At 27.2% G+C, this 25,744-nt stretch overlaps 1 protein-coding gene across 6 annotated transcripts in view; it reads right to left on the bottom strand.

Annotated features, from left to right (window-relative positions):
- Positions 1-98: 98 nt before the first annotated feature.
- The window catches only part of LOC123274982 (tensin-4-like), a 213,405-nt gene continuing 187,759 nt past the window's right edge, over positions 99-25,744 (bottom strand). For 2 of the 6 annotated variants that reach the window (XM_044742821.1, XM_044742820.1), the window contains exons 5-10: positions 10,560-10,709; positions 9,338-9,565; positions 8,020-8,453; positions 7,680-7,898; positions 5,936-6,107; positions 100-365 (exon numbers count right to left, since the gene is read on the bottom strand). In XM_044742821.1, the coding sequence (XP_044598756.1) occupies positions 156-365; positions 5,936-6,107; positions 7,680-7,898; positions 8,020-8,453; positions 9,338-9,565; positions 10,560-10,709 (1,413 nt within the window). In that variant the 3' untranslated portion in view covers positions 100-155. Of the gene's footprint in view, positions 366-5,935; positions 6,108-7,679; positions 7,899-8,019; positions 8,454-9,337; positions 9,566-10,559; positions 10,710-11,235; positions 11,263-25,744 lie in introns of those variants that run through there. The other 4 variants (XM_044742822.1, XM_044742823.1, XM_044742824.1 and 1 more) reach the window with 3 other exon arrangements.

Genomic DNA, 25,744 nt, shown 5'->3' with positions numbered 1-25,744 from the left:
TTATTTTCTAATATATTTATATATTATATAATATAAATTAATGATAAAATCTATTTTTGACTTTCAATCGCCATAATTATCACTTTTACAATATATTTATATTTATTTTTTAGTTAATAATCACAATTAACAGTTTATTGTTAAATAAAATTAAATTAGACATTTAAATCAGCCATCATTTTACGAAAGTCCGCTAGAGTATTGTAATCAGGGTCTGAATCAATGTCGGCGAAGTCTTTGTTAGAGTCTGTCTTGACGAAGCTCGGATTGTAGCGGCTTAGAGACAGAGGACAAGGTAATAGCTCCTTCATTACTGAGTGGTGAGTTATTAGTGCAGTTAGGGTTGTAAATTCCTTTGTAAAGCCCTGAAACAGATTTATTTTATTTTTATTATATTTGTTATAAAAAAATTATTAGTAGTTTATTTATTTTTTTAAATATAATTTTCAAATTTATTAAAATTTTATTTTAACGTTTTAAGGGGTTATACGCAGTTGCAAAGCTAAAAAAACAACATTTTTTTATGAATTTTTTCTAGACACAGTTTTTAATTATCAATTACAAGTGATGGTTATTTAAATAGAGCCTACTTTGAAGAATACAATAGCGCGTCAATCTTTTAAAAATATAAATGTGCACCGCTCCTGTAGAAGATGTTCTGAACGACCTCTAAAAAAAAGGCGCTTGGCGGTGATCTCCATTTCGGTGGTTTGGATTATCTGAAATCAAAAAATATGGTGAATTCTTTTACAGGATAGATTAATGCAGGTATTGGACGAAGGAATAAGAAAAATTTTGATTTTTGACAAAATGGCGTCTATTTGTAAAAAATTTTTCGTTTTTGTTGAAAAACAATTTTCCAAATTGTTAAAAAAAAAATAGTAATAATTTTTTTGAATCTTATTCCTTCGTCCAATACCTGCATTAATCTATCCTGTAAAAGAATTCACCATATTTTTTGATTTCAGATAATCCAAACCACCGAAATGGAGATCACCGCCAAGCGCCTTTTTTTTAGAGGTCGTTCAGAACATCTTCTACAGGAGCGGTGCACATTTATATTTTTAAAAGATTGACGCGCTATTGTATTCTTTAAAGTAGGCTCTATTTAAATAACCATCACTTGTAATTGATAATTAAAAACTGTGTCTAGAAAAAGTTCATAAAAAAATGTTGTTTTTTTAGCTTTGCAACTGCGTATAACCCCTTAAGTTAAGTTTTATTACAGATAGATATTTATTTTGCATTGTACAACAGTAAAAACTGTTTTTTACAATTTTTCAACACAGTTTCTTAAAATTAAGTCAGCATCTTAATAAATATTTAAAGCTCTGGTTCTAGCACCACATTTACTTAAATATTTCATTTCGTCTTATTGTTACTATCACTTTTAACTAGCTTAAATAATTTATAAATTTTTGGAACATTTTTAATTAAATCAAAATACATTAAAGACTCTACAAACTAACTTTTATGGCACTTGTTGGCTAAAATTAAAGGAATTTACTATAGCCTCTATGAGGCAATTGTGAATAACAAATATACTGCACTGGGTGTCTACTTCTTTGGCTGCCATCTAATCACCTTCGCTCTGGACTTGTTGGGCTGCTGTATCATGGTCTTCAAGCAAGGGGTCACTCCCTTCTCTTGTGAGTTTTAGAAATTTACCAACGAGTTGGCGAATTTCTTGTACTGTTTCACCTCTTAGTGTCTGCAGTAACAACCAGTCAAAATCTGCTCCTGCTTTTCTACCAATCCAATCCAAGACAAAGCTTCTCACCTCTGCCTTGACACTGTTCAGCAATGTTCTGCATCTGAAGATGTGCTCTAAGGTCTCGTCTTCACCTTGGCATAAACGACATAGCCAATCCCTGCAGCCCTTTTTTCCTGCCTTTCCTATGTTGCCGCATCTGATTCTGCACCAGGCTAGTTTCATCCAACTTGGTGATTTTCTGTCTATCCAATACGGTTCAGTTTCCATACTGGTCTTGAGAAATTTAAACCTAGGGTTGTAGGACGATTCCATGATTTTTTTGTTTTCTTCCTCTCTCATTGTAGCTTGAAGGTGGAGCAGGCCCTCCTGCAATTTCTGTTCTATCAAATTCACTTCCACTTTATCCCATATCATCTTTATCAAGTCCTTGCAGCGGATTTCTTCCAGGGCTTTGGTCAACCTGCCACACCCCACTTTGAAGACCTGCCATTCAAGATTCCTCTGCATTCTTCTCTCAGTACGACTTTTGGCCATCTGCCCTCCTCCATTCTCATCACATCTAGAAGATACCGGCCTGCTCTCTCTCTACAGATATATTTTAAATTTTCAAGCCCACCCTCGCACCTCCAGATGTACTCAGGAGAGTTTCTAGCCAGGCCCATCGCTGCCTTACAGTATCTGCTATACACTGCTTCTATTGTCTTGCTGCCTTCCCACCCCCAAATCTCTACTCCGTAAAGAGCCCCCGATCTTACTAGGGGTTAAGTTTTATTATATTTATTATAAAAAAATTAGTAGTTTATTTATTTTTTTAAATGTAATTTTTTAATTTATTAAAATTTTATTTTAAAGTTTTTATTTAATTACAAGTTTAAGGGTTCAATACTCTAAGGGTTATTTCCTAATTTAAGTTTGTAATATCTAAAATTACTTATTAAACTTATCAATTTTTTATTTAAAAAAAAAAATAAATTAAAAAAAAAATTTGCAGCAAAATTTTAATTAATTACAAATTTTTTTATCAAAATTCCATGTGATTTTATTAAATTAGCTGCCATATATTTATATATAGGGAAAAAAAATTATTAATAAATTTGAGAAGAAAAAAATTTTTTTTCAACTTATTAAATAAAGTTTAATTATATATGAAAAAAAAAATTAATTTAACAAAAAAATGTTTAAAAGAAAAATAGCATTCTAAATTTTTCCATCAGCAGTAGAAATATAACAGATAAAATTGAATAGATAAGAATGTAAATAAACACAAATGGGATTTAATATAATAGGTATTTTATACAAAGCTTTCTTTAAATCGAATGTCATATCAAGGTATTAAATTTATAAATAATTTTTTATGTTTCAACGGGATTTAAGTGGAAATTTTTATACGATACAATTCTCCGAGTTCATTCTATCACTATCAATAATTTTTTATTGATAAATATATTTTATATATTTACAACTCTCGCAAATTTATTTCCAGCGTGAGTTGCGAACTTGGTAATAAAAATATACTTTGTAAAAATCCAATTGACGAGTCTGGAGAAATATTGCTTTTGCTCGGTAATAAAAATGAAATAAGTCCAAAATTTATCTTCTCTAAAACAATTTTTAATTTTTTTTGTTTCTATATTTGTTGATAAATATTAAAGTATCAATAAATAATTAATAAAAAAGAAAATTAATCAATGAAGACTGGTTTTTTACTGTAATTTTTTAAAACAATAGAAATAAAATAAATAAATCTCAATTTTAAAAAATGAATATTTTGGCACTATATCTGTTGATAAACATCAAGAAGAAATACTAAATTATAAATTAATAATTAATTAAGAAGATTAATCAATGAAGACTAATTTTTTTCCGGTCTTTTTGAATAAAAATGCAATAAATCCAAATTTATCTTCTCTAAAATCATTTTTAAGAATTTTTGACTTTTTTTTATCAGAATAAAAAATTAAATTAAATTTTTTAGCTCTTTATCTGTTGATAAATATTAAATTATAAATTAAAAATTAAATAAGTAGATTAATCAATTAAGAATGTTTTTTTATGATTTTGCACGATAATAAAATTTAAATAAATCAAAATTTTATCTTTTCTAAAATCATTTTTCAGAATTTTTAATTAAAAAAGAAAGTAAAATTAATTTTTTAGCCCTATATCTGTTGATAAATAAATAAGAAGAAATATTAAAGTATCAGTTAATAATTAAATAAGAAGATTAATCAATGAAGACTAGTTTCTTATTGTGATTTTGCAAAGTAATAAAAATTAAATAAATCAAAATTTTATCTTTTCTACAATCATTTTTAAGAATTTTTTATTAGAATAAAAATTTAAAATTAATTTTTTGGCCTTAAATCTGTTATATAAATATTAAGAAGAAATATTAAATTATCAATTAATAATTAAATAATAAGATTAATGAATGAAGACTAATTTCTTGACTTGAAGCCCCGGGGTAATTATAATTTACACATAATAATCACAGCATTGAAATTGGATGATCAAAGTAAAACAGAGAGAACAGTAGAGAAGTACGTTTGATTTCCCTGTGGCCCTTTCTATAAAACTCATATCGAATACTATATGTGTTCCTCTGGTCGTATGTACCATCAGGCTATGGGTTGTGTATATTCCATCATGATAACTACCATCCTTTCTCTCAACCCTTCATCCATCCTTTTTATATATACATTCATAATTCTATATATATTTTACTCCATACTGGCAGTATGGACTCAGAATGTGCAGTCTCGACATCCTCAGGATTATACACGTGAAATTCCAATCGTAAAGTTTGTTGGATTAGCCGGATCATCGTAGTCTCCGTTTAGTTCTCAAATTCGTTACTCGAGAAACTCCTAACTCTATATATCCTTCTCTTTACTCATCCCTTAACGGTTACTACAAATAAAAATGTAGAAAAACTACAATTGGCAAGAAAAGAAACATCCAACTATTTTAACATTTCAAGTTTTTACAATAAAAACTTTAAGAGCAGGTAGTAAATTCTTCGGGAATAGTTTTAGTTAAATATTTATTGATTACATTGTTGAGCCCATCAATATTGTCAGAACTCGGCTGGTTGATAATTTCTTTTTTTTACGTTTTTCATACATTAAAAAAATAATTTTTCAATAAATTGATGATAATTAATTTTTTAAAAATAATTTAATAAATACTTATTAATTATTTTTATAATTAAGAAATGACCTTGTATCTTGTTAACTATTGACATTTTTAAAGATATAAGCTCATCTTGATGTTACACTCATAGAGAGCTTTCATTTGAGTACCCACATCAATTTTTCATATATTTTATATATTTATATTTATTATATATATGTATATATGAAAAATATATCAAAAATTCATGTGGGTACTTAAATGAAAGCTCTTGATAAGTGTAACATCGGGATGAGCTTATATCTTTAAAAATTTTAATAGTAAAAAAAATACAGGGCATTTTAACAAATATCTTGTGAAATGTTGACATTTTTAAAGATGTAAGCTCATCCCGATGTTACACTCATCAAGACCTTCCATTTGAGTATCCACATCAATTTTTCATATATTTATATATATTATATATATGTATATATGAAAAATATATCAAAAATGCATGTGGGTACTCAAATGAAAGCTCTTGATGAGTGTAACATCGGGATGAGCTTATATCTTTAAAAACGCTAATAGCTAAGAAAATGCAGGGCATTTTAACAAATATTTTGTGAAATATTGACATTTTTAAAAATATAAGTTCACTCCGACATTATACACATCGAGACCTTTCATTTGAGTACCCACATCAATTTTTCATATATTTCATATATTTATATATATTATATATATATGTATATATGAAAAATTGATGTGGGTACTCAAATGAAAGCTCTTGATGAGTGTAACATCGGGATGAGCTTATATCTTTAAAAAAGTCAATATTTAACAAAGTACAGAACTATTTAACAAAAATCATTATTTAATAAAGTAAAATTTTATTATTTATAGTTCACAAATCACGGCTTTAAAACTGTCGATAAATTTATTTATAAAAAAATAATTATTCTAACATAATAAATTATTTTATTAAAAATGAATAATTTCTTCCTATTAATGTAAAAGAATTTTGCTAGAAAAAATAATAAATCGACTTAAAGTTAATATTAAATATTGTGTGAGGCAATAAAAAATAATAGAAGAAATGTAACATACTTTTATCTTGTAGCCTTTGTTTGTTCGCATGATGAGATAGTGAGCAATTCCACTGGGTTGAAAGTCACGTGGAACGCGCAAGGATAATGCATAGCATCCAGGTTTGCTGGTACTCTCTCTAACCATGAAAGCACCTTCCGGTTCTTGGCTCAACACCTCCAGCGTTATTTCCCTGTCGTCATAAATAACATCGAGCTCAAGTAAAGGAAATGCAAATCAACAATAGAAAGAGTATCACATACTCTATTATTATATTTATTTGTATGAGTGAGATGTAAGAATATTAACGCCCGCGCAACGATGAAGCTATGATTATCATCACGATAACGAGGTACAACGTTGGCGGTCGTACTGTCAACCTTCATGCAACCCGAGCTAAGTACTTTGATGATATTTTAATGGTGTACATATTAATATTCTTCGCAGTAAAACTAGCTACAAGAGGAATGCTACTGTTGTTGTATTACATAATTATTAATTATTCGTATTCATATATATTATTTATGGGCGTCTTTGTTTTACAAACAACGGATATGAAGGTACTATTTATGCAATAAATTTATTTTTATTACCGGAGTTTTATCAATTTTATTTCATCTTTAATAATTTATATTTTTAAGAAGAAATGTTAAAAATTTTAATCAGGTTTGGAAAAAAATTATTTAAACAATTTAAAGAGCTAATTATAGATATAAGTTTACTATACTTGAAAATGGCGTTTGAAATGTTAAAAACATCAGCTAGGAATCTAAAGGCTTTTTTTATTCAAAAAAATTTAGTTGAGGTTTAAAATAATTTTGAAAGTTATTGACAATGTTTTAAAAGAAAAGAATTTTGCTTTTAATGTTTAAAAAATGATAAATAGACTGTAGATGAAAATGACGTTTTTGAAGTTAAAAGCGCGCGACTTTTTAAATAATAACATTAGTTTGCAATCAAAGGACTTTTTTATTAATTAAAAAATGTGTATTTACAATTATAAAATGTATGAAATAATTATAGAAGTTAGCTAAAATTTTATACGAAGGAAAAATTCAATTTTATTATTTAAAAAAAAGTTATAAAGGGACTGTAGATGAAAATAGCGTTTTTAAAGTTAAGAGCGCGCGATTTTTAAAAAAAGAACATCAAAGAGCTTATTTTATGATAAAAAAAATTTTTTTTGAATTGTAAAATGTATGAAATAATTTTACAATTTAAAAAGTTAGTCAAAGTTTTGTACAGGGATAAAATTCAATTTTAATATTTAAAAATAAAATAATAAAGGGACTCTAGATGAAAATGGCGTTTCTGAGGTTAAAAGCGCGCAATTTTTAAAAAAAGAATAGTAGCTTGCAATCAAAGGGATTTTTTTTAATTAAAAATTTTTTTATTTGAATTATAAAATGTATGAATTAATTTAAAAAGTTAGTTAAAGTTTTGTTTAGGGAAAAAATTCAATTTTAATGTTTAAAAAAAAATTATGAAGGGACTGTAGATGAAAATGGCGTTTCTGAAGTTAAAATCGCGCGACTTTTTAAAAAATAACATTAGTTTGCTACCAAGAGGCTTTTTTACTAATTAAAAAATGTTCATTTGAATGATAAAATGTATAATATAATTTTAAAAGTTAGTCGAAGTTTTGTATAAGGAAAAAATTCAATTTTAATATTTAAAAAAAAATTATGAAAGGACTGTAGATGAAAATGACGTTTCTAATGTTAAAAGAGCGCGATTTTTAAAAAATAAAATTGTATAAACGAACCTAGGTATACCAGCTTGGAACCAAGGAGCTTTTCTAAGTTCGCCTTCCTCACACCGGTTATTAAGACTATCAGTTCTTTCGGGAAGTGGAGGTGGAGTGGGCGTCGAGCCGTGAGTACTTCCATCAGCTGGTACGGAGCTGCTTGAAGTGCTGATTTGAGAGCGGCGTTTTGTTTTAAAATCAGTGTCGCCACTGTTGGGCGAATTGTCAGGCGCCAGTCTGTGAAAGCAAAAGAATTGTTAATCAATAGACGTAACAAGTTTATTGGTTTATATTAAATTGGCACTCTGGAGCTTGGAGTTGAAAGTTTTGAATTTAAAGTAAAATATTAATTTAGTACCTGTTGTTCTCGATATTGAAATTCTTGGTGGTGATTGAAACATTGATAGTATTGTCGATACTGTCGGACGCCGGAATCTTATTGTAAGTCGTTCTGGTGGCCTCGTTGTCAATAATAGCTTCATTTATGTATCCACCTGAGTGCGGTCGATTTGTTGGACTAGTTGGCGTGCTACTCCCGCTTACCAGGGGACAACTGTCGTCCTCGCTATTGAGACCCAAGACACCGCCCGTGAGGCCCATTGTCAGCCGCTTTATCAGCGGGGGCTTGTCCGTCAGTCTCTTGTACGAGTTCAGCTCCGTCGGGGAATTACTCTCGTCGCTGCTCGGCGTACTTTGTTGCGAAATGCTCTTTGGGTCATCTTGGTTGGTTAATGGTCCCAGGACGTTGGAGAACGGGTGAGACGGTCTCAGGCCTGGTATTGAGTTTGGTGTCTGCAATCATTTTTTATAAGTCATTATTAGACTTAATAAAATTTTTAAAGCTCTAATTTTTTAAGAATTTGTAATTATTATTTTTTTTTACAATTTTAAATGTCTAAAAAAAATTTTTAAAAGTCCAAATTGTTAAAAAAAAAAATAAATTTTGAAAAATTTTTTTTGTTTTTAATCAAACAGAAAATTTATTAATATAAACAAAATTTATTTAAAATAAGAAAAATTTTTCATTTTAAAAAATTCTTTTCAAGATTAAAAAATTTTTAAAAGTTATTTATTTAGCTGAAAATTTTTTAATTAAAATTGAATTTATTAAAAAGAACAAATAATTTAATAATTTATAATTTATAATAATAATTAATAATTAAAAAAAAAAAATTTATTAAACTAATTAAAATTTATTTAAAATAAGAAAAATTTTCTATTTTAAAAAATTCTTATCAAGATTAAAAAATTTTTAAGTTATTTATTTAGCTGAAAATTTTTTTTACTTTAATAAAATAAAGTTTTTAATTAAAATTGAATTGATTAAAAAAAAAAAAAAAAAAAAAAAAACAAATAATTTAATAATCGATAATTTATAATAATAATAATTAATAATTTAAAACAAAAAAAATTCTTAACTTTAGTAAATTTGATTGAATTCAAAATTTTTTCTGCCAGATTTAATAAAATAAAATTAAAAAAATTGATTTTGGTCCAAAATTTTTCTACCAAACAAATAAATAAATAAAATTAATTAATAAATTTAAATAAAAATAGTTGGCGCCAAAATGAACTATAAATAGACTGACAAGACAATTCTCGATAGACTCGATCTAGAGACGAAGATTAAGCTCTAAAGACCATAAAGAGCGAAAAAAATAATATATATAACATACCTTAACGCTGGCGAGTCGCAGCGTGGGCGAGCCGGCACTTCCAAGCTGGACGTTCATGTCCGCAGTTGATGTGCCGTTTCCAGAACGAGATGTGGGCGCCGAGCGACTCTTCAGCCACGAATTCGAGGACGGGGTTCTGCAGCCACCCACTAAACCGCCGCCCCCTCCGCCGCTACCGCTGATAACTTTATTCTCTTTCGAGTTATTGTCACCTCCCAGTGGTTTGTTCTGCAATTTAAATCCCCAGTTAATCATCACGGCCTCTGATATTTTGTATCATACGCAACTACACATATTGATGATAAACATGCATAAGCAAATTTAATTTAACGGGACACCAGCCTTATCTATTGTGTAAATATTTTATATTACGCTACATTACATAATATATATTAAGGTGCTCTATTTTCAGCGCTGGCTGCCGAGGATAGTTAAAAAGTCAGTGCTATCACGTAAAATCTTGGGTTAACTTTATAATTAACGCTGTCAGTAAATAGGACACCTTGTGCTAGTTTGTACAGACTTAGTGGTTTCTTTGCTAGCTTGCTTGTTGTTGACGTTGTATTATATTATATACCAAAAGATACATTTAACTTTTAATATGTATTTTTTTTTTATTTTTAGTTACAAATTTTTATAAGAACTTTTTTTAGAATTTTAATTAATTTTTTTCAAATTGATTTTTTATTAATTGAAATTAAAAATTATTAAATTTTATTAGACTTTAAATAATTTATTTTGAATTAATTTAAATTAAAAATTATAAACATTTTTTAGACTTTTAATTAATTTTCAATTAATTAAAATTTCTTTAATTAATTTAAAATAAAAATTATTAAATTTTATTAGATTTTAAATAATTTATTTTGAATTAATTTAAATTAAAAATTATAAATAATTTTTAGACTTGTAATTAATTTAATTCGAATTAATTTTAATTAATAACTTTTTTAATTAATATAAATTAAAAATTATTAAATTTGATTAGACTTTAATTAATTTATTTTGAATTAATTTAAATAAAAAATTATAAAAATTTTTTAGACTTTTAATTAATTTAAATTAATAATTTTTTTAATTAATAAAAGTATAATATTGATAAAAAAAATTAATGAAGAAAGGAAAAAAAAGTGTAATTTTTCTGGAAATAACAATCTATCGGTAGCCAATCAATCGTAAATTTTAATTCACATTGTACGGGTGATATTGTAAGTTCACTCACCCAGACGTTTTTTTGTTCTTGGGCTGAATCTTTCCGATAAATAGTCGTTGAGTGAGGTGAGATCACATCCTGGATAATTGGCTGGCGCTGTAATTGCGCCACGTATGCCATACGAAAAGCATTGCCAACTATTGTATTTAATTCTTCAGCCTGAAATTAAATAAAATATTTATTATTATTAGTTTAGATACTAGATATCAGTTAAATTACACCAGAATTTATAAACATTCAAAGTATTTGAGAACTATGTTGATTTCTCCGAATTCCAAAACAGGAATTTATCCGATATTTTTATTTTGTACCTCGCAAACATTCTGAACCTTTGGAAATATTTCAGATAACTCTAAAACTGTTTTAGATATTTTTTAAAATTCTGACCACCGATTAGAATTTTTGTTACTTTTAAGATTGACAAATATTTAAAAACATTTTAAAAAAATTCTGTAAAATTTTGCAAGTAAATATAATATCACCAAATTAAATTTTCTACAGAAAAAAAATAATTATAATTTTATAATTACAATAAATTAAATATAAAAAAATTTGTTAACTATTTAAAAATTAAAAATTTTTTAAATAAAATAATATTTTAAAAAAATCTAATTTTTCATCATAAAACTTTTTTTTCTACGCCACAAAAATGAAATATGATTAAAAAACTGAACTAAAACCACACATTAATCTCCATCAGTTATAACACGAGTGTCGAGTGATAAAATTCAGCTTAAAGTAAACAAATATTAAATTTAGAAACGCCGGAGTATAAAATACAACGAAAACACGTCGAGCGGGAGAATTTCGTCTGACATGCAGAATATGTTTATACACAGGAGCATAATCATCATACAAATACAACTACAAATCCATATGAATATGATAAAATGAGAGACATATGTACGACGTAGATAGAAAGTAGGCAGCAGTATATATATTATATATATTTGATATAAATGGTTGCTGTTTCGACTGTGGTCTGCAGACTGCATTGCTGGTTGCTGGTTGCTGGTTGCTGGGTGCTGCTTAAGCCGGATATACTCAAACAGGGAGAAGTCAGGAAGTATGGCTCGTACCCATGTGGGATACATGTTATCTTCATAGATGCATGCTCCACGCACACTATTTTACACTTTTCCTTTTTCCTTTCATATTCGGTTCAGTCTTTTGCTTCGTCGTCTTTCGAAAAGTCAGCACCGCGGATTCGCGCACCGCGAAAGTGTCTGCAAGCCCCACTGAGCTTGCATCCTTCCATTTACATACATATTGTATTAATATATTTTTTGCTATTTATGATACTAAAATTAGTTCTACAATTTTTGTCTTTTTTTATTAATTAAATTAAAATTTTGCTTTGTTCAATAACGGCTTTTGTTAAATTGCACTGTACTTTCTTAAATATTGACGTTTTTAAAGATATAAGCTCATCCCGATGTTACACTCATCAAGGGCATTCATTTGAGTACCCACATGCATTTTTGATATATTTTTCATATATACATATATATAATATATATATAAATATATGAAAAATTGATGTAGGTACTCAAATGAAAGGTCTTGATGAATGTTACATCGGAATGAGCTTATATTTTTAAAAATGTTAATAGTTCACAAGATACACGGCCGTTTCTTAATTATGTTAAATTGCACTGTACTTTATTAAATATTGACGTTTTTAAAGATATAAGCTCATCCCGACGTTACACTCATCAAGAGCTTTCATTTGAATACCCACATGCATTTTTGATATATTTTTCATATATACATATATATAATATAGATAAATATATGAAAAATTGATGTGGGTACTCAAATGAAAGGTCTTGATGAAAGTAACATCGGGGTGAGCTTATATCTTTAAAAATGTCAATGCTTCACAAGATACGTTTCCTAATTATGTTAAATTGCACTGTAATTTTTTAACTATTGACATTTTTAAAGATATAAGCTCATTTTGATGTAACGCTCATCAAGAGCTTTCATTTGAGTACTCACATGCATTTTTGATATATTTTTTATATATACATATATATAATATATATAAATATATGAAAAATTGATGTGGGTACTCAAATGAAAGGTCTTGATGAGTGTAACATCGGGGTGAGCTTATATCTTTAAAAATGTCAATAGTTCACAAGATACAAGGTCATTTCTTAATTATGTATTTAGAGATGTTTTCGAATGCAGCCTAAATACTTATCATAATAAATTGACTATCGGTGAGAATGATATGAAACCTTAAAAAGGCACAAATTCAAGACCTTTGCAATGATACTAAATTATTAAAAAAAATTAATATTGAAAATTAAAAAAATTTTTTTAAACTTAGGCTGTCATTTTGGATATATGATATCCGGGAATTTAAATCCAGCCGATGTATTTCGCCGAAAAAAAAAAAAAAAATAAATAAAAAAAAGAAGAAAGGATGTGCGAGGCGTCAATGTCAGTTTTGGCTTTTCAAATAAGAAACCACAGCAAACAGTGAATGAGAGACGAAGCTTGACAGGGATGAACTGTCCAGGGGCTTTTGTCTCTACTGTTCGCTCTACGGTCAACTGAAACCCGATCAGTGGCCTCGGAACTGCGGTTGAGATACTCGCGACATATGAATAAATGTGTTTGTGAGTTTCAAAATGTCACTTGGCTCTATTCGCTGGCTATTTGTGTGTCCCGAAGCTTTTTGTTTCATTTCGCTTTACATTATTCTAGTTTACATATTTATGCACTAGATTTATTCAACTTTTACGTATTACTTTGCTGAGATACATGCCACTGACATGGTATTTCACTCAACGCCATCACAGTAAACTCAAACTCCAAAATCTTGTCACTTTTATTTTTTTTTTATGAATATATAAATAAAATAAAATATTTTTTTTATACAGAAATTTTTTTTTTGACATAAAAGTAAAAATAAACGGTGAAAAAATAAAGTTAAATTAACGTCATTAGAGCGTTCCGAACGATGTAACTTGAAAGAGCGCGTAACGAGGCAAAGATTCGTTTTATATATTTATTTTGTAGAAAATGTACGATACAATATGTGGATTAATTAATGAAAGAATGAATGAATGAATAAATGATAGGGAAAAAATAATATTTTATTTAGTCTATTTGATCAATTATTTAAATTTAATCAATTGTACATGAAAATAATTAGAGGTGGATTTTTTTTAATTAAAATAAATATATATCGGAAAAATGAAAATAAAATAATTGTTGACAGTAACTTTTAAATATAGAATTTAAATGGAAAAATAACAAAGCAATTTACTGAAGGATCATCGCTCGGTTCAATTAAATTTTAAATTACTCTAAATCCCCAAGATGAAAAACTTTTAAATTAAAATTATAATCATTTTAAAGTTTAATTTAATTTACTTTTTTTTTGTTTAATGGAATAAATTTTATCGGTAGGATATGTATTTATTATTCTGTTTATTAGTGACATTCAATCAAAGTCATTGCCCGCAGGGGAGTTTTATATTATACAATCATAATCATTATTTAATTTTAATTTAAAATTGTATACTCAATATCATTTCACGTTAATATAATTCAATTATTTACCCCAAACGGAGGGATTGGATTATATTAATTAATGTAATTATTTCAGTACATAAATCAATAGATATTTTCATTAATTAATAAATCAATATTACTTGCATGTGTTCTGGGATATTTAATCACGTAAAAAGTATCAATTTCGTGGAAATTGTTTTAGGCTGATTAATTTATTGATTTTTATATTTTTAAGTTATAAATAATAATAATAATCTATATTATTAAGAGAATAAGAAAAATTTTGTCTCCAGGATAGTTATATTTAGGCTTCATTCAAAAATACTCTATCTCTAGATACATAATTAAGAAATGACCTTGTATTTCGTGAACTATTGAAATTTTAAAAGATATAAGCTCATTTTGATGTTACACTCATCGAGACCTTTCATTTGAATACCCACATCAATTTTTCATATATTTTATATATATTATATATATGTATAAATAAAAAATATATAAAAAATGCATGTGGGTACTCAAATGAAAGCTCTTGATGAGTGTAACATCAAGATGAGTTTATATTTGAAAAAATATGAATAATAAAGTAATGAAGTTGTATTTTGTCCACTGATGATATTTTTAAAGATATAAGCTAATCCCGCTGTTACACTCATCAAGACCTTTGATTTGGGTACCCACATCAATTTTTCATACATTTATATATATTATATATATATGTATATTTGAAAAATATATCAAAAATTCATGTGGGTACTCAAATGAAAGCTCTTGATGAGTGTAACATCGGAATGAGCTTATATCTTAAAAAATGTCAATAATTAAGAAAGGACCTTGCATATTGTGAACTATTGACATTTTTAAAGATATAAGCTCACCCCGACATTACACTCGTCAAGACCTTTCATTTGAGTACCCACATCAATTTTTCATATATTTTATATATTTATATATATGTATATATGAAAAATATATAAAAAATGCATGTGGGTACTCAAATGAAAGCTCTTGATGAGTGTAACATCGGGATGAGCTTATATCTTTGAAATATATATTATATATATGTGGATATGAAAAATATATCAAAAATGCATGTGGGTACTCAAATGAAAGCTCTTGTTAAGTATAACGTCGAGATGAGCTTATATCTTTAAAAATGTCAATATTTAAGTAATTACAGTGCAATATAACAAAAGCTATTTAATAAAGTAAAATTTTATTTATTCATAGTTCACATTATTATTGTTATTATTATTATTGGAATAACAATTAAAATTTAGAGTATATTCATCTACAAATAAAGCACCAATGTAAATTAGGGTTATTTTGCCAGTAAACATAGAGAGGCTTTAACCAATAACAATATTCACAAGAGAGGTTGAGAGAGATTGTAAGCCTGAAGGTATAAGTCCATGGCTTAGATATTGCATTAATTTATGAACAGGCCGCGCATTGCATTTTATCTCTTCCGCTTCTTCATAATTAGACGATTTTTTACATTAATTAACATAAATGTACCCACTTTAAAAATAAATACCAGAATCCCGTTTTGCTAGATGCACATCCTTTGCAGTACAACGTAATGTGTATTACTGTTACCATTTAATTTCCTCTTCTATAAAACTAGGTGAAATTAATAATAAAAATACATTCCTCGTTAAAATTACTACAATTGAATGTGAGTTTTTTTATGACATCTGGCTTACGAGGCTACATATTTCATACACATAAGATTTTTGTTCTTTAAAAGCTAAAGTCGCTGTAGCTTGACTCGAGGACTGTAACACAAGCGCTAATTATAAATTCAACCCTTTAAAAAAATTAGACCGGAATCGTGGGATAAAAATAGTTAGCTTCAATATAATTTATTTATTTATTTAAATATAATTTTTACGTATTATGAAATTCATCAGGAAACCAGGACAAATTGCTCTTCTTGCAAAGTGCTTGCATCTTTTATCAAGTCAATTTTAATTTTAAATAACCTTACAAATGTTTTGTTTTAAAAAATTTAATAATTATATGAATTTTTTATGTTTTTATAAAAAATTTATAAAAGACTTTTTATAAAAAATTACAAACTATTTTATGTATTGTTAATTAACAATGTATATTGTTGTTAATTTACATTGCATTATCTAAAAATTAATCATTTTTTCGAGCTTGAAATTAAAAATAATTAATAAAAAACTTATTAAATTAACTGTAAGTATATTAAATTAAATTTAGATAAAAAGAAAAATAATTATAACTTTTTATTAATAATATTTTGCAAGAAAAGTTTAATATTTACTTAAGTAAATTAATTACTGCACCGTTATTTATAAATATCGATATATTGTCTAAAAAAAAAAGTACCAATCACTTCCTCGTGTTCTAATTAACTTCAGATCTTTTAGAAGTAATCAGCCTTTAAATTTTTTGCAGTAAATAAAAATTTCTTTATCATAATAAATTATAAAAACTTCTGACGAATGACGGACATAATTTTTAATCCAAAAAAATCCACCAATGAAGTAATTAAAAAAAATACTCTACACTGAGAAAAAAAAAATTTTTGTCCAGAAAAAAATTTCTTGGCTCAAGAATCGTTTGAAATAAATTTTGGTTTTTTGACAAAAGAATATCAATATCTATTATGATAATAAAATATCGGCATTAATTTTGATCGATTAACAAACGAATAGGTTCACTTGAATTAAAAAAAAAAATAATTCGATTAATTTGATCAATTCTTGAGACAAGAAAATATATTCTTGAAAATGATCGAGAATATATATATTTTTGTGACAAGAACATTTTTTCTAGAGTTAGTACTTTTTTTTCTCAGTATACATAAAGTATCGAGAGAAAAATGATAATAGCTGTTACGGGGACGAGGAATCAGAAAGTTGCAGTGGATTGGGTATTTTAGTTGGGTCGTTAGCCCGACATATGTAATTTGGACAGTGGTATTTCAGCACGTGTTCACAAAATATGTAACATGTGTGTTTAGTGTTGCTCCAATAGAGGAGGACGCAGGATGCCTGGAACCTTTATCGCGGCGTGTAATGTGCAGGCTGGATGGAGACTAGATACTGTACAGAGACAAGAGAGAGGCAAAGCTGGAGCTGGAGCGGAGATGAAAGTGTATGCTGTATAGTATATGGAGAGGAGGTTCAAGTGGATAGGAGAGCCTCTTGGCATTCTATTCACCAAGTGGAAACGCGTGCGTGACAGATATATTGTCTCTCGTGTTGAGTCACGCACACTAATCTCTAAATCGGTTTCCCGCATACAATGAGCATCACAGATCACCGATGATAAATTGTATCTACCTCCGCCGATATGCAATATCCTGAGAGTCAGAATCATGTGGTACAGTCTGGTGCATACATTCAAGTCAAATCCGTAAATTTTCTATGAATTAAGAGTTTACAAATATAAATAATGCTGTGAAGCGGGAAAGAATAGGAGTTACGGTAATTATTACGTGAAGCGTTCCACATTCACGTAACAGGATATTGGTAGGAAAGGATTGAGAAAGGAATGTGGAGAGGATCATCTTAATGTGAGTTTATAGGATATGCGAGAAAAACACTTCCACTTACTTAAAATTACCAAAAATTGACTTTTTAAACATGTTTTTATTCATATTTTTTAAAATTACATATTAAAAAATTTGAAATATTATTTGGCTGAAAAGTTTCTTTATTTTCCCTCTGTTTCTTCAGAATATTATTTGTTTTTTATCTTACAGCGGCTTTAATAAATATTTATGTAAGCTTTATCGCAATATGTGTTGTAGAAGCGTAGAAAAAATTTTTAAAAATTATTATGAGGAAATATTTGAAGTAGTTTTTGAGTAACAACCTCTTAAAGAAGCTTTTAATTGATTAAAAAAAATTCTTTACTGAAAAGCTAATTTTTTTTTAACTAAAAAAAATATTTAGGAGTAAAATAAAAATTTTTTTAGCTAAAATGAAGTTCTATTAAGCTAAAAAAAATTTACTTTTGACTAAAAAAAATATTTAAGAGTTAAATACAAATTTTTTTGGCTAAAATGAAGTTTTATTGAGCCAAAAGAAATTTACTTTTGCTCCAAAACATTTTTTTTTGTTTAAAATAATTTTTATCCTTTAAAGTATTTTTTTAAAACTAAATTTTTTAAATTTGCTGCAGTTTTAAGTTGACTTTTTAAATTGCAAAAAATTACTAATTTTATTCTAAAAAATCACGATTTTATAAGAATTAAAATTTTTTTTTTTAATTCAACATTTTCTTCAAATTTTAATTAATTTTTTTTTATTATAAGTCTATAAATAAAAAATATTTTTTTTGTATTGATGCCTTTAAATCGAAAAAATTGAGGATTAAGTAATTAAACGCGACAAGTGAAGCCGAAACGTTAATGTCAGGAGGAAACTGTTCGAAATGTGCTCAGCTCGGCTGGTGGGATTCGACGGAACAAGTACTGCGGAAGAAGAAGAAGCAGATGAAGATGATGGTGGACAGAAGGAGAGTGATCGGACGCGTGAATCGTTCGCTCGAATAATTCTGTTCCACGGTTTGCGGTCTTGAGATCAACTTGAAATAGAGGGATTCAGATATTTCAATTACGCTCAACAACAGACGAAAGAGACAGACATTGAGACACGAAGAACACGAACAAGAACGGGAATAAGAGGAGAGGTTTATACTCTACTCTGGGCGTGCTATAATTGCTGCCAGGCGGTCGTCTCATAACTCCCAGAGTCATAACATCCTGGGTGCATACCGTCAGCCTGCCATCTACATACTCAACAATTTGATGCTAACTCTCTTAATGTCTCAAATTCAGTTTACATTCAATTTAAACATTCCATTAATGTATTTTTATTTATTGCATTTAATGCACCCGAGCTTAAACGATGAATTATTCATTACTGATAGTTATTTTGTATCTTAATAAAATTTATTTAGCATAGAGAATTTTATAATAAATAAATTATGACAAAAAAAATATTTTTTAAAAATTGACATTTAAAAATTAAAAATACAATTTTTTTTAAATAATTTTTTGGAACAAATTTTAAATAAAATTAAAAAATTATGAAATGACTGCTAACTTTAATGTCATAAATTAATTTAAGATGTATTTAATAATTTTATAACAAATAAATTATGATAAAAAAAATTTTTTTTTTAAATTGACATTTAAAAATTTTTAAAAATTAAAAATGCAATTTTTTAAAAATAATTTTTTGAAACAATTTTTATATAAAATTAAAAAATTATGAAATGACTGCTAACTTTGATATCATAAATTAATTTAGCATATATTTGATAATTTAAAAAATTTTATAACAAATAAATTATGACAAAAGAATTTTTAAAGAAATTGACATAAAAATTTTAAAAAATTAAAAATGCAATTTTTTAAAAATAATTTTTTTTTTAACAAATTTGAAATAAAATAAAAAAATTATGAATTAACTGATAACTTTAGTGTAATTGTATCTCTAATAATTAATACGAACATTTATATATAATTAAATTTTTTTAATTATATTTATGGAGCGCAATTTATATACTTATTACACAAAAAATGTCATTAGCAAAAACAAGATAAGGTTGATAAAAAAATAGAAGAGATTAATATTATAATTTTAAAACCGGTTGATGCAGGATAGATTAAAAAAATAGTATACTTTAAATAGGTATTATATATATTGAAGTTGATATTAGCATTAGAATGATAGGAAAAAATCGTAACATGCTCATATCGTGACTACATAAATGTCGGGAAAATTAAAGGCAGGTAAGTAATAGCCGAGAGAATTAAGTTTCAGTTCCTGAATCTTGATTTTATACTTGTACTAGTGTGTATAGTGAGTAGAGTATATATAGATGTACTTGGCTCTGGCTTCTTGCTGGAGACTTAGCGAGTCCTTTAAATATGCAAGAAAAGTCTCCTCTTGTTCTACCAATCTTACTTATACGCCTTGCTACGAACCACGAAATTTTAGTTTTACATAGAAATAGTTAAATATATCACTAAATCCCCCGGTGCTTCTCACATCAACTCGATCGTTATATTCTAAGGTTACTTTTTACAGGATCACTACTTTGTACTTTGTGAAATTAATCTTCTGGGAATTTTTACGTTGATAAATCTTTTTAAGTTTATTTAAATATAATCTCATTCGGGAATTTTTCTTAATTTTTACGTTCAATCTTGTCAATTGAGTTTGTACTTATCATTGCTATTATTATTATAATTTGTTTAGAACAAGAAAAATTTTGTCCCCAGAATAGAAATAGTATACATAATTAAGAAATTACCTTGTATCTTGTGAACTATTGACATTTTTCAAGATATAAGCTCATCCCGACATTACACTCATCAAGACCTTTCATTTAAGTATCCACATCAATTTTTCATATATTTATATATTGTATATATGTATATATGAAAAATATATCAAAAATGCATGTGGGTACTCAAATGATAGCTCTTGATGAGTATAACGTCAGGATGAGCTTATATTTTTAAAATATATATTATATATATGTATATACGAAAAATATATCAAAAATGCATGTGGGTATTCAAATGAAAGCTCTTGATAAGTACAATATCGGGATGAGCTTATATCTTTAAAAAAGTCAATATTTAAGAAAGTACAGTACAATTTAACAAAAGTCATTATTTAATAAAGCAAAATTTAATTTATTTATATTTCACAAGTGAATAATTCTAATTTCAGTATCATTGTAGTTAATTAAAATCAAATTGTGAGGAAGTCAATTTTCATTTAAATTTAATTGAATTTTCTTTTCTTTTAAACTAAATATTTTTTTTTCTGTATTTAAGTAAAAAATAATTAAATAATAATTTTAATTATATTTTTGATGATTTTCTCAAAATTCTGTTCACTGGCATTTAATTTTCACTTCAAATTCATGTTCAGCAGAAAAAAGTATCATGATCTAAATAATTATAATGAGCTTTAACAGGTTATGGACCCAGACCGTGATCAAAAACAGAAAAAATAATAAAAAAAAATAGTTTTTGTTTTATATTTATAATACCAGACAAAAAAAAAGGAAGTAAATGATTAAAATGTCAGGTTATAACATCATTAAATAAAATAATCTCTAAGATAAACAGGATCGGTTTTCTTAGATGGATAAACAAGTCTATCTTTTTTACTCAATTACCCATTAGTAGACAGCAGACATACAAGTTCTCGCACTAGCTCTCATGATTAATAGCTTATTAAGATGAGAGGTAGCTTTAATATTAATATTAAAAAGAAGAAATAACTTTTGAAATCCCTAAAAGCAATATTTAAATTTGAATATTACTTTGTGAAAAAAATTTCATTTCGCCGGCTCAGTTGGGTAAATATTGTTTGAGGTTTAGAAATAACTTAGCAAGTTTTCCCGGAGCGAAGAAATCTTAACATAAACAGAAACTAAATAAAAGATTGAGCCTGTCAATTTGATCGTTTGCTGTGAGGTTTTTTCCCTCACAGCTTTATTTGCGAAATGGATTTAATAGCTCGTGAAACTCCATATCGGAACAGGTTTCACAGTGAGCAAACTTGATCCTCATCAGTATTATGTGTATTATGTATATCGGTATACGGCAGTTCTGGTATTGATAAAATAGTAGTACAACCATCAGTAGTCAGTAGTTTTGAATGTCTGATAGATGTTACATGAATAATGAAAATTAAAAGATAAGAAAAACGTTTTGATGATTAATTGCTAAAGAAGATCCACGACGTGATACATAAATTGAGGATTCCCCGCAAACGTCATCATAAATCACGTAATGCTGTGCAATTACATCTGTCGAATGATACCTGCAGGAATTAGTACACTACATACTTTTTTTTTTAATAACAAGAAAAAATTATATTTTAGCTCTAAAAAATTTTAAATTAATATATACTATTAAGAGGTGGTTGCTAGTAATTTTTAATGGCCATAAAACAAAACAATTAAAAAAAAATTTTTTTTCTATCAATAGAATAAATTTGTCGGGTAAAATAAACAAGTGTTATTTGAAAGTCAATCGCACCTTTGCTTTACAAACATTAATCATAGAGATGGGATTTTTTTATAGATATAGTTTGAGTTTTTTGTATAGTATGTAGTCAGCTACGGAAACTCGAGAATGATTTATCGATGGGAGTTGTCAACGGCTGAAGAGTTGTCGATAGATTTACGAGAAAGCATCATAATCATTAAATACTATCGATATCTGTCCGACGAGCAGGAGGGTAAAAATGCACTTACAAACTAACGAATAGTTTTAAAATAAAAGTAAATTTTTTTATTATGACCATCATACTCTTTTATGGTTGTTTTTTTGTCTTGTTTGATCCCCCTGGGACCTGGGACCTCGGATCTGGGATCTAGGATACACAATATACACTCACTTGGTACATTAAAGTTTCCTGGGCAGTTTGCTTGTGTGTTGTGAGAAAACTAAGTGTACATTCGGCTGCAAGGCACAACCAGATTCTTTTATATACCGGAGAGCTTGAGAAATACCGAGGATAAAAAGATAAACTGAAGAACCGGATAGAGAATGAGAAAACCGTTGAGATTCATCGCAAGTTCGTTTTTTAGATTCTTACTTTATTTTATTTGGTTAACAAAAAAATTGTTTTATGGATAATAAAATAGCTTATGACTAAATCGAATAGCTAATAAATCTAATAGATAAAATTGTTGTTTCAAAAATAAAATTAGCTCTACTAAAAACATTTCAAAATTTTTTCTAGGGATGAAAAAGATCTTTTTATTTATTTAATAAATTTTTATTAAATTAATAGAATTAAAAAAATTGTTTTATTGAAAAACTAGCAACCTTGCAGTCACTATGTGACTGCTCTGATTTTTTTTTTAGATTTTTTGTTTATTTAATGCCAAAGCACAGGCCAAATGGCAATTTCAATTACATAGTAAATACAGTTTTTACAAGAAAGCAGTTTCTGTGAGTACATAATATAATATAATATTGCACAATAATTAATTAAATTCATCTATATGAAAACAAGGTAAAAAAGAAAATCATATTAAACTTGAAACTTAATATATAAAAGAAAACAATAATTTTAAAATATAGAATTTTAATGCCACCAGATCAGGTGATAACTCAGCATAATAATTTTACAAATTGCAATTTCTTCATCTTTATTTTAATCTTTAATTTTTAATGTATTAATTTAAATTTGTTATTTATTAGAATTTGTTTTAATTATCAAGATTTAATAAATAATTAAATACTTCTTTTTTGAATACTGATTTGTGAACTATAGATAAATAAAATTTTGCTTTATTAAATAATCACTTTTGTTAAATTGCACTGTACTTTCTTAAATATTGACGTTTTTAAAGATATAAGCTCATTCCGATGAAATATAATTTTACAATAATTATTTTTAAAATTAATTTCAAAGCTTTTGATGTTAAAAAACATTTTTTTATCGAAAAATTAACAATAATCAAATTAAAAAACAAAATATGCCATATTTAGAAGAAAAATTCTAAATATTATTCTTATGATTTAAAAATTAATGTTAATAAAAAATTGCAAGAAAAAATGTCAATTTTTTTAATTAAAAAATTAACACTGTTTAAATTATAAGAAAAAAACTTATTTTTATAAGTTTAAAATTACATAGTAAGGTGAATAATTGCAAGAAGATTTTATAATAAATTTTTTATCTCATTTTTATTCCCAAGAGATTAAAGTTATCACGAGTACAAGACACTTTTAGATATTACGTATATTGTATTGCATTGTATTGTAGATTGTATGTGACACGAGTGTATCTTGTTTCGTATTGTATTTCTGGTGTGGTATTGAATCATACGAAAATGCAAAGTCACGTGCAAGGTATCTAGATCTGGTGCTGAATCTTTTAAATTTCAGAGAGTAGATTGTATACGAGGGTTTTATACAAGAGACAAGAGAAGAGAGAAGATACCAGGTGAGAAAATGTCATGTGAATGCCTATAATGTTTGAGGAAAGTATACTACTAAAGCGTGCACTAAAAAATTTAACGACTTTACTTTCCAGCTAAAGATGATATACTATATATGCACTATAAATGCGGGTAATATAGAGATGAGAAGAAGAGTTAACTCTCGAATTTCCTCCGATAATACTAAAAAACTTCATTGCTCTTATCTGGCATCGCCTTAGAGCCCCAACACTCAGACACTGGAATGTTCCAGGAAGAAAAAAGGGCGGCGCGAAGAAGAAAGAACAAGTGTATGATGTATAGGTTATAGGACGGAAAAACGATAAATAATTGCTGGAGGAGTCTCGAGAAATATTGAACTGACTCGGCTGCTTTTTTAAAAATACTCCAGAGAAAATTACGTAAAGTGTGACTAAAAAACCAAATAAATCTCTTTTAGCTCATGTGTAAATAATTGCTAAGGGGGTAGGTATACAGCCCGTGGGAATAAACACCTCGATTGTGTGTACTAGTATGGTCTTTGCTTTGGATTTTAAAGTCCTTGAAAACCTTTTCAAGAAATAACATCCTGGACGGAATTGACGTCTTTTTCAATTTTTTATTTTTGTCCAGCGGGACAGCTGGAGTTTGACGTAAGAGTGCTTGACACAACGAAGAGATAATTAGACTGATTGGTTGATTATTTGTAAGTATACATACATTGGTAAAAAATTTTTTAAAAGAAAATTATTTTTAAGAATTAGAGAATTCTCGGCAATTTTTTTTTACAAAATTTTTTTTCTATTGATTCAAAACAAGAAAAAAATTGCTTTCTATTTTTGATAAAAAAGTACAAATATAAAAATTAAGCTCTAAAACAAAATTTCACTTATTTTTGACATTTTATTTATTCTAAAAAATATTGATATTATTTTCATGGAAAAATTTTCAAGTGCAATAAATAATTGATACTTTGATTTTTTCTCTTGATATTAAATTTACAAAATATGAAAAAATTAATTTTTTGAAAATTTTCAAAGATATTTCTTCAAAAAATTATTCAAATATCATTTCTTCAAAAAAATTGCTTTATATTTTTGATAAAAAAGTACAAATATAAAAATTAAGCTCCAAAAAAAAATTTCACTTTTTTTTTGACATTTTTTTTATTGTAAAAAATTTTGATATAATTTTAGTACGGAAAAATTTTAAACGGGAATAAATAATTAATACTTTGATTTCTGCTCTTTAAATTAAATTTTCAAAATAAAAAAAAATTAATTTTTCATAAATTTTCAAAGAGATTTCTTCAAAAAATTGTTCTCGGTTTCCGACTGTTGCTCTTGAGTCAAGTTAATTTTTTTATGGTCATACTTATCTCTATCATTAAAAGCTCATGATCATTACTCAAGCCGGAGTTATTCCAAATAATTAATGATAAATAATAGCAAACAAATAGAGGATTTAAAATAGAGGATTTATGTAGTAGAAAAGGGTGATTACTGATTACTTGGGTTCTTACACGAGTACCTCGGCTGTGCACACATCATAAACATCCTTCTAAGTCAAATGAATCATTATGTGGAGTTCCTCCATACCGTGTGATTCGGGTTTACACTCGTCATACAGAACACGAGCCTGGAAGCACCAACTGAAGGCTTTGTGGTTCGAAATAAGCTCTGGTAAAGCGTGTAAGCCTGGAAAATTATTTCACTAAG

Source organism: Cotesia glomerata, linkage group LG1, assembly GCF_020080835.1.
Source record: "Cotesia glomerata isolate CgM1 linkage group LG1, MPM_Cglom_v2.3, whole genome shotgun sequence".
Classification (NCBI taxonomy): Eukaryota; Metazoa; Arthropoda; class Insecta; order Hymenoptera; family Braconidae; genus Cotesia; species Cotesia glomerata.
Note: the sequence above shows the minus strand (reverse complement) of the source record. Positions and strands in the feature narration are given on the sequence as shown.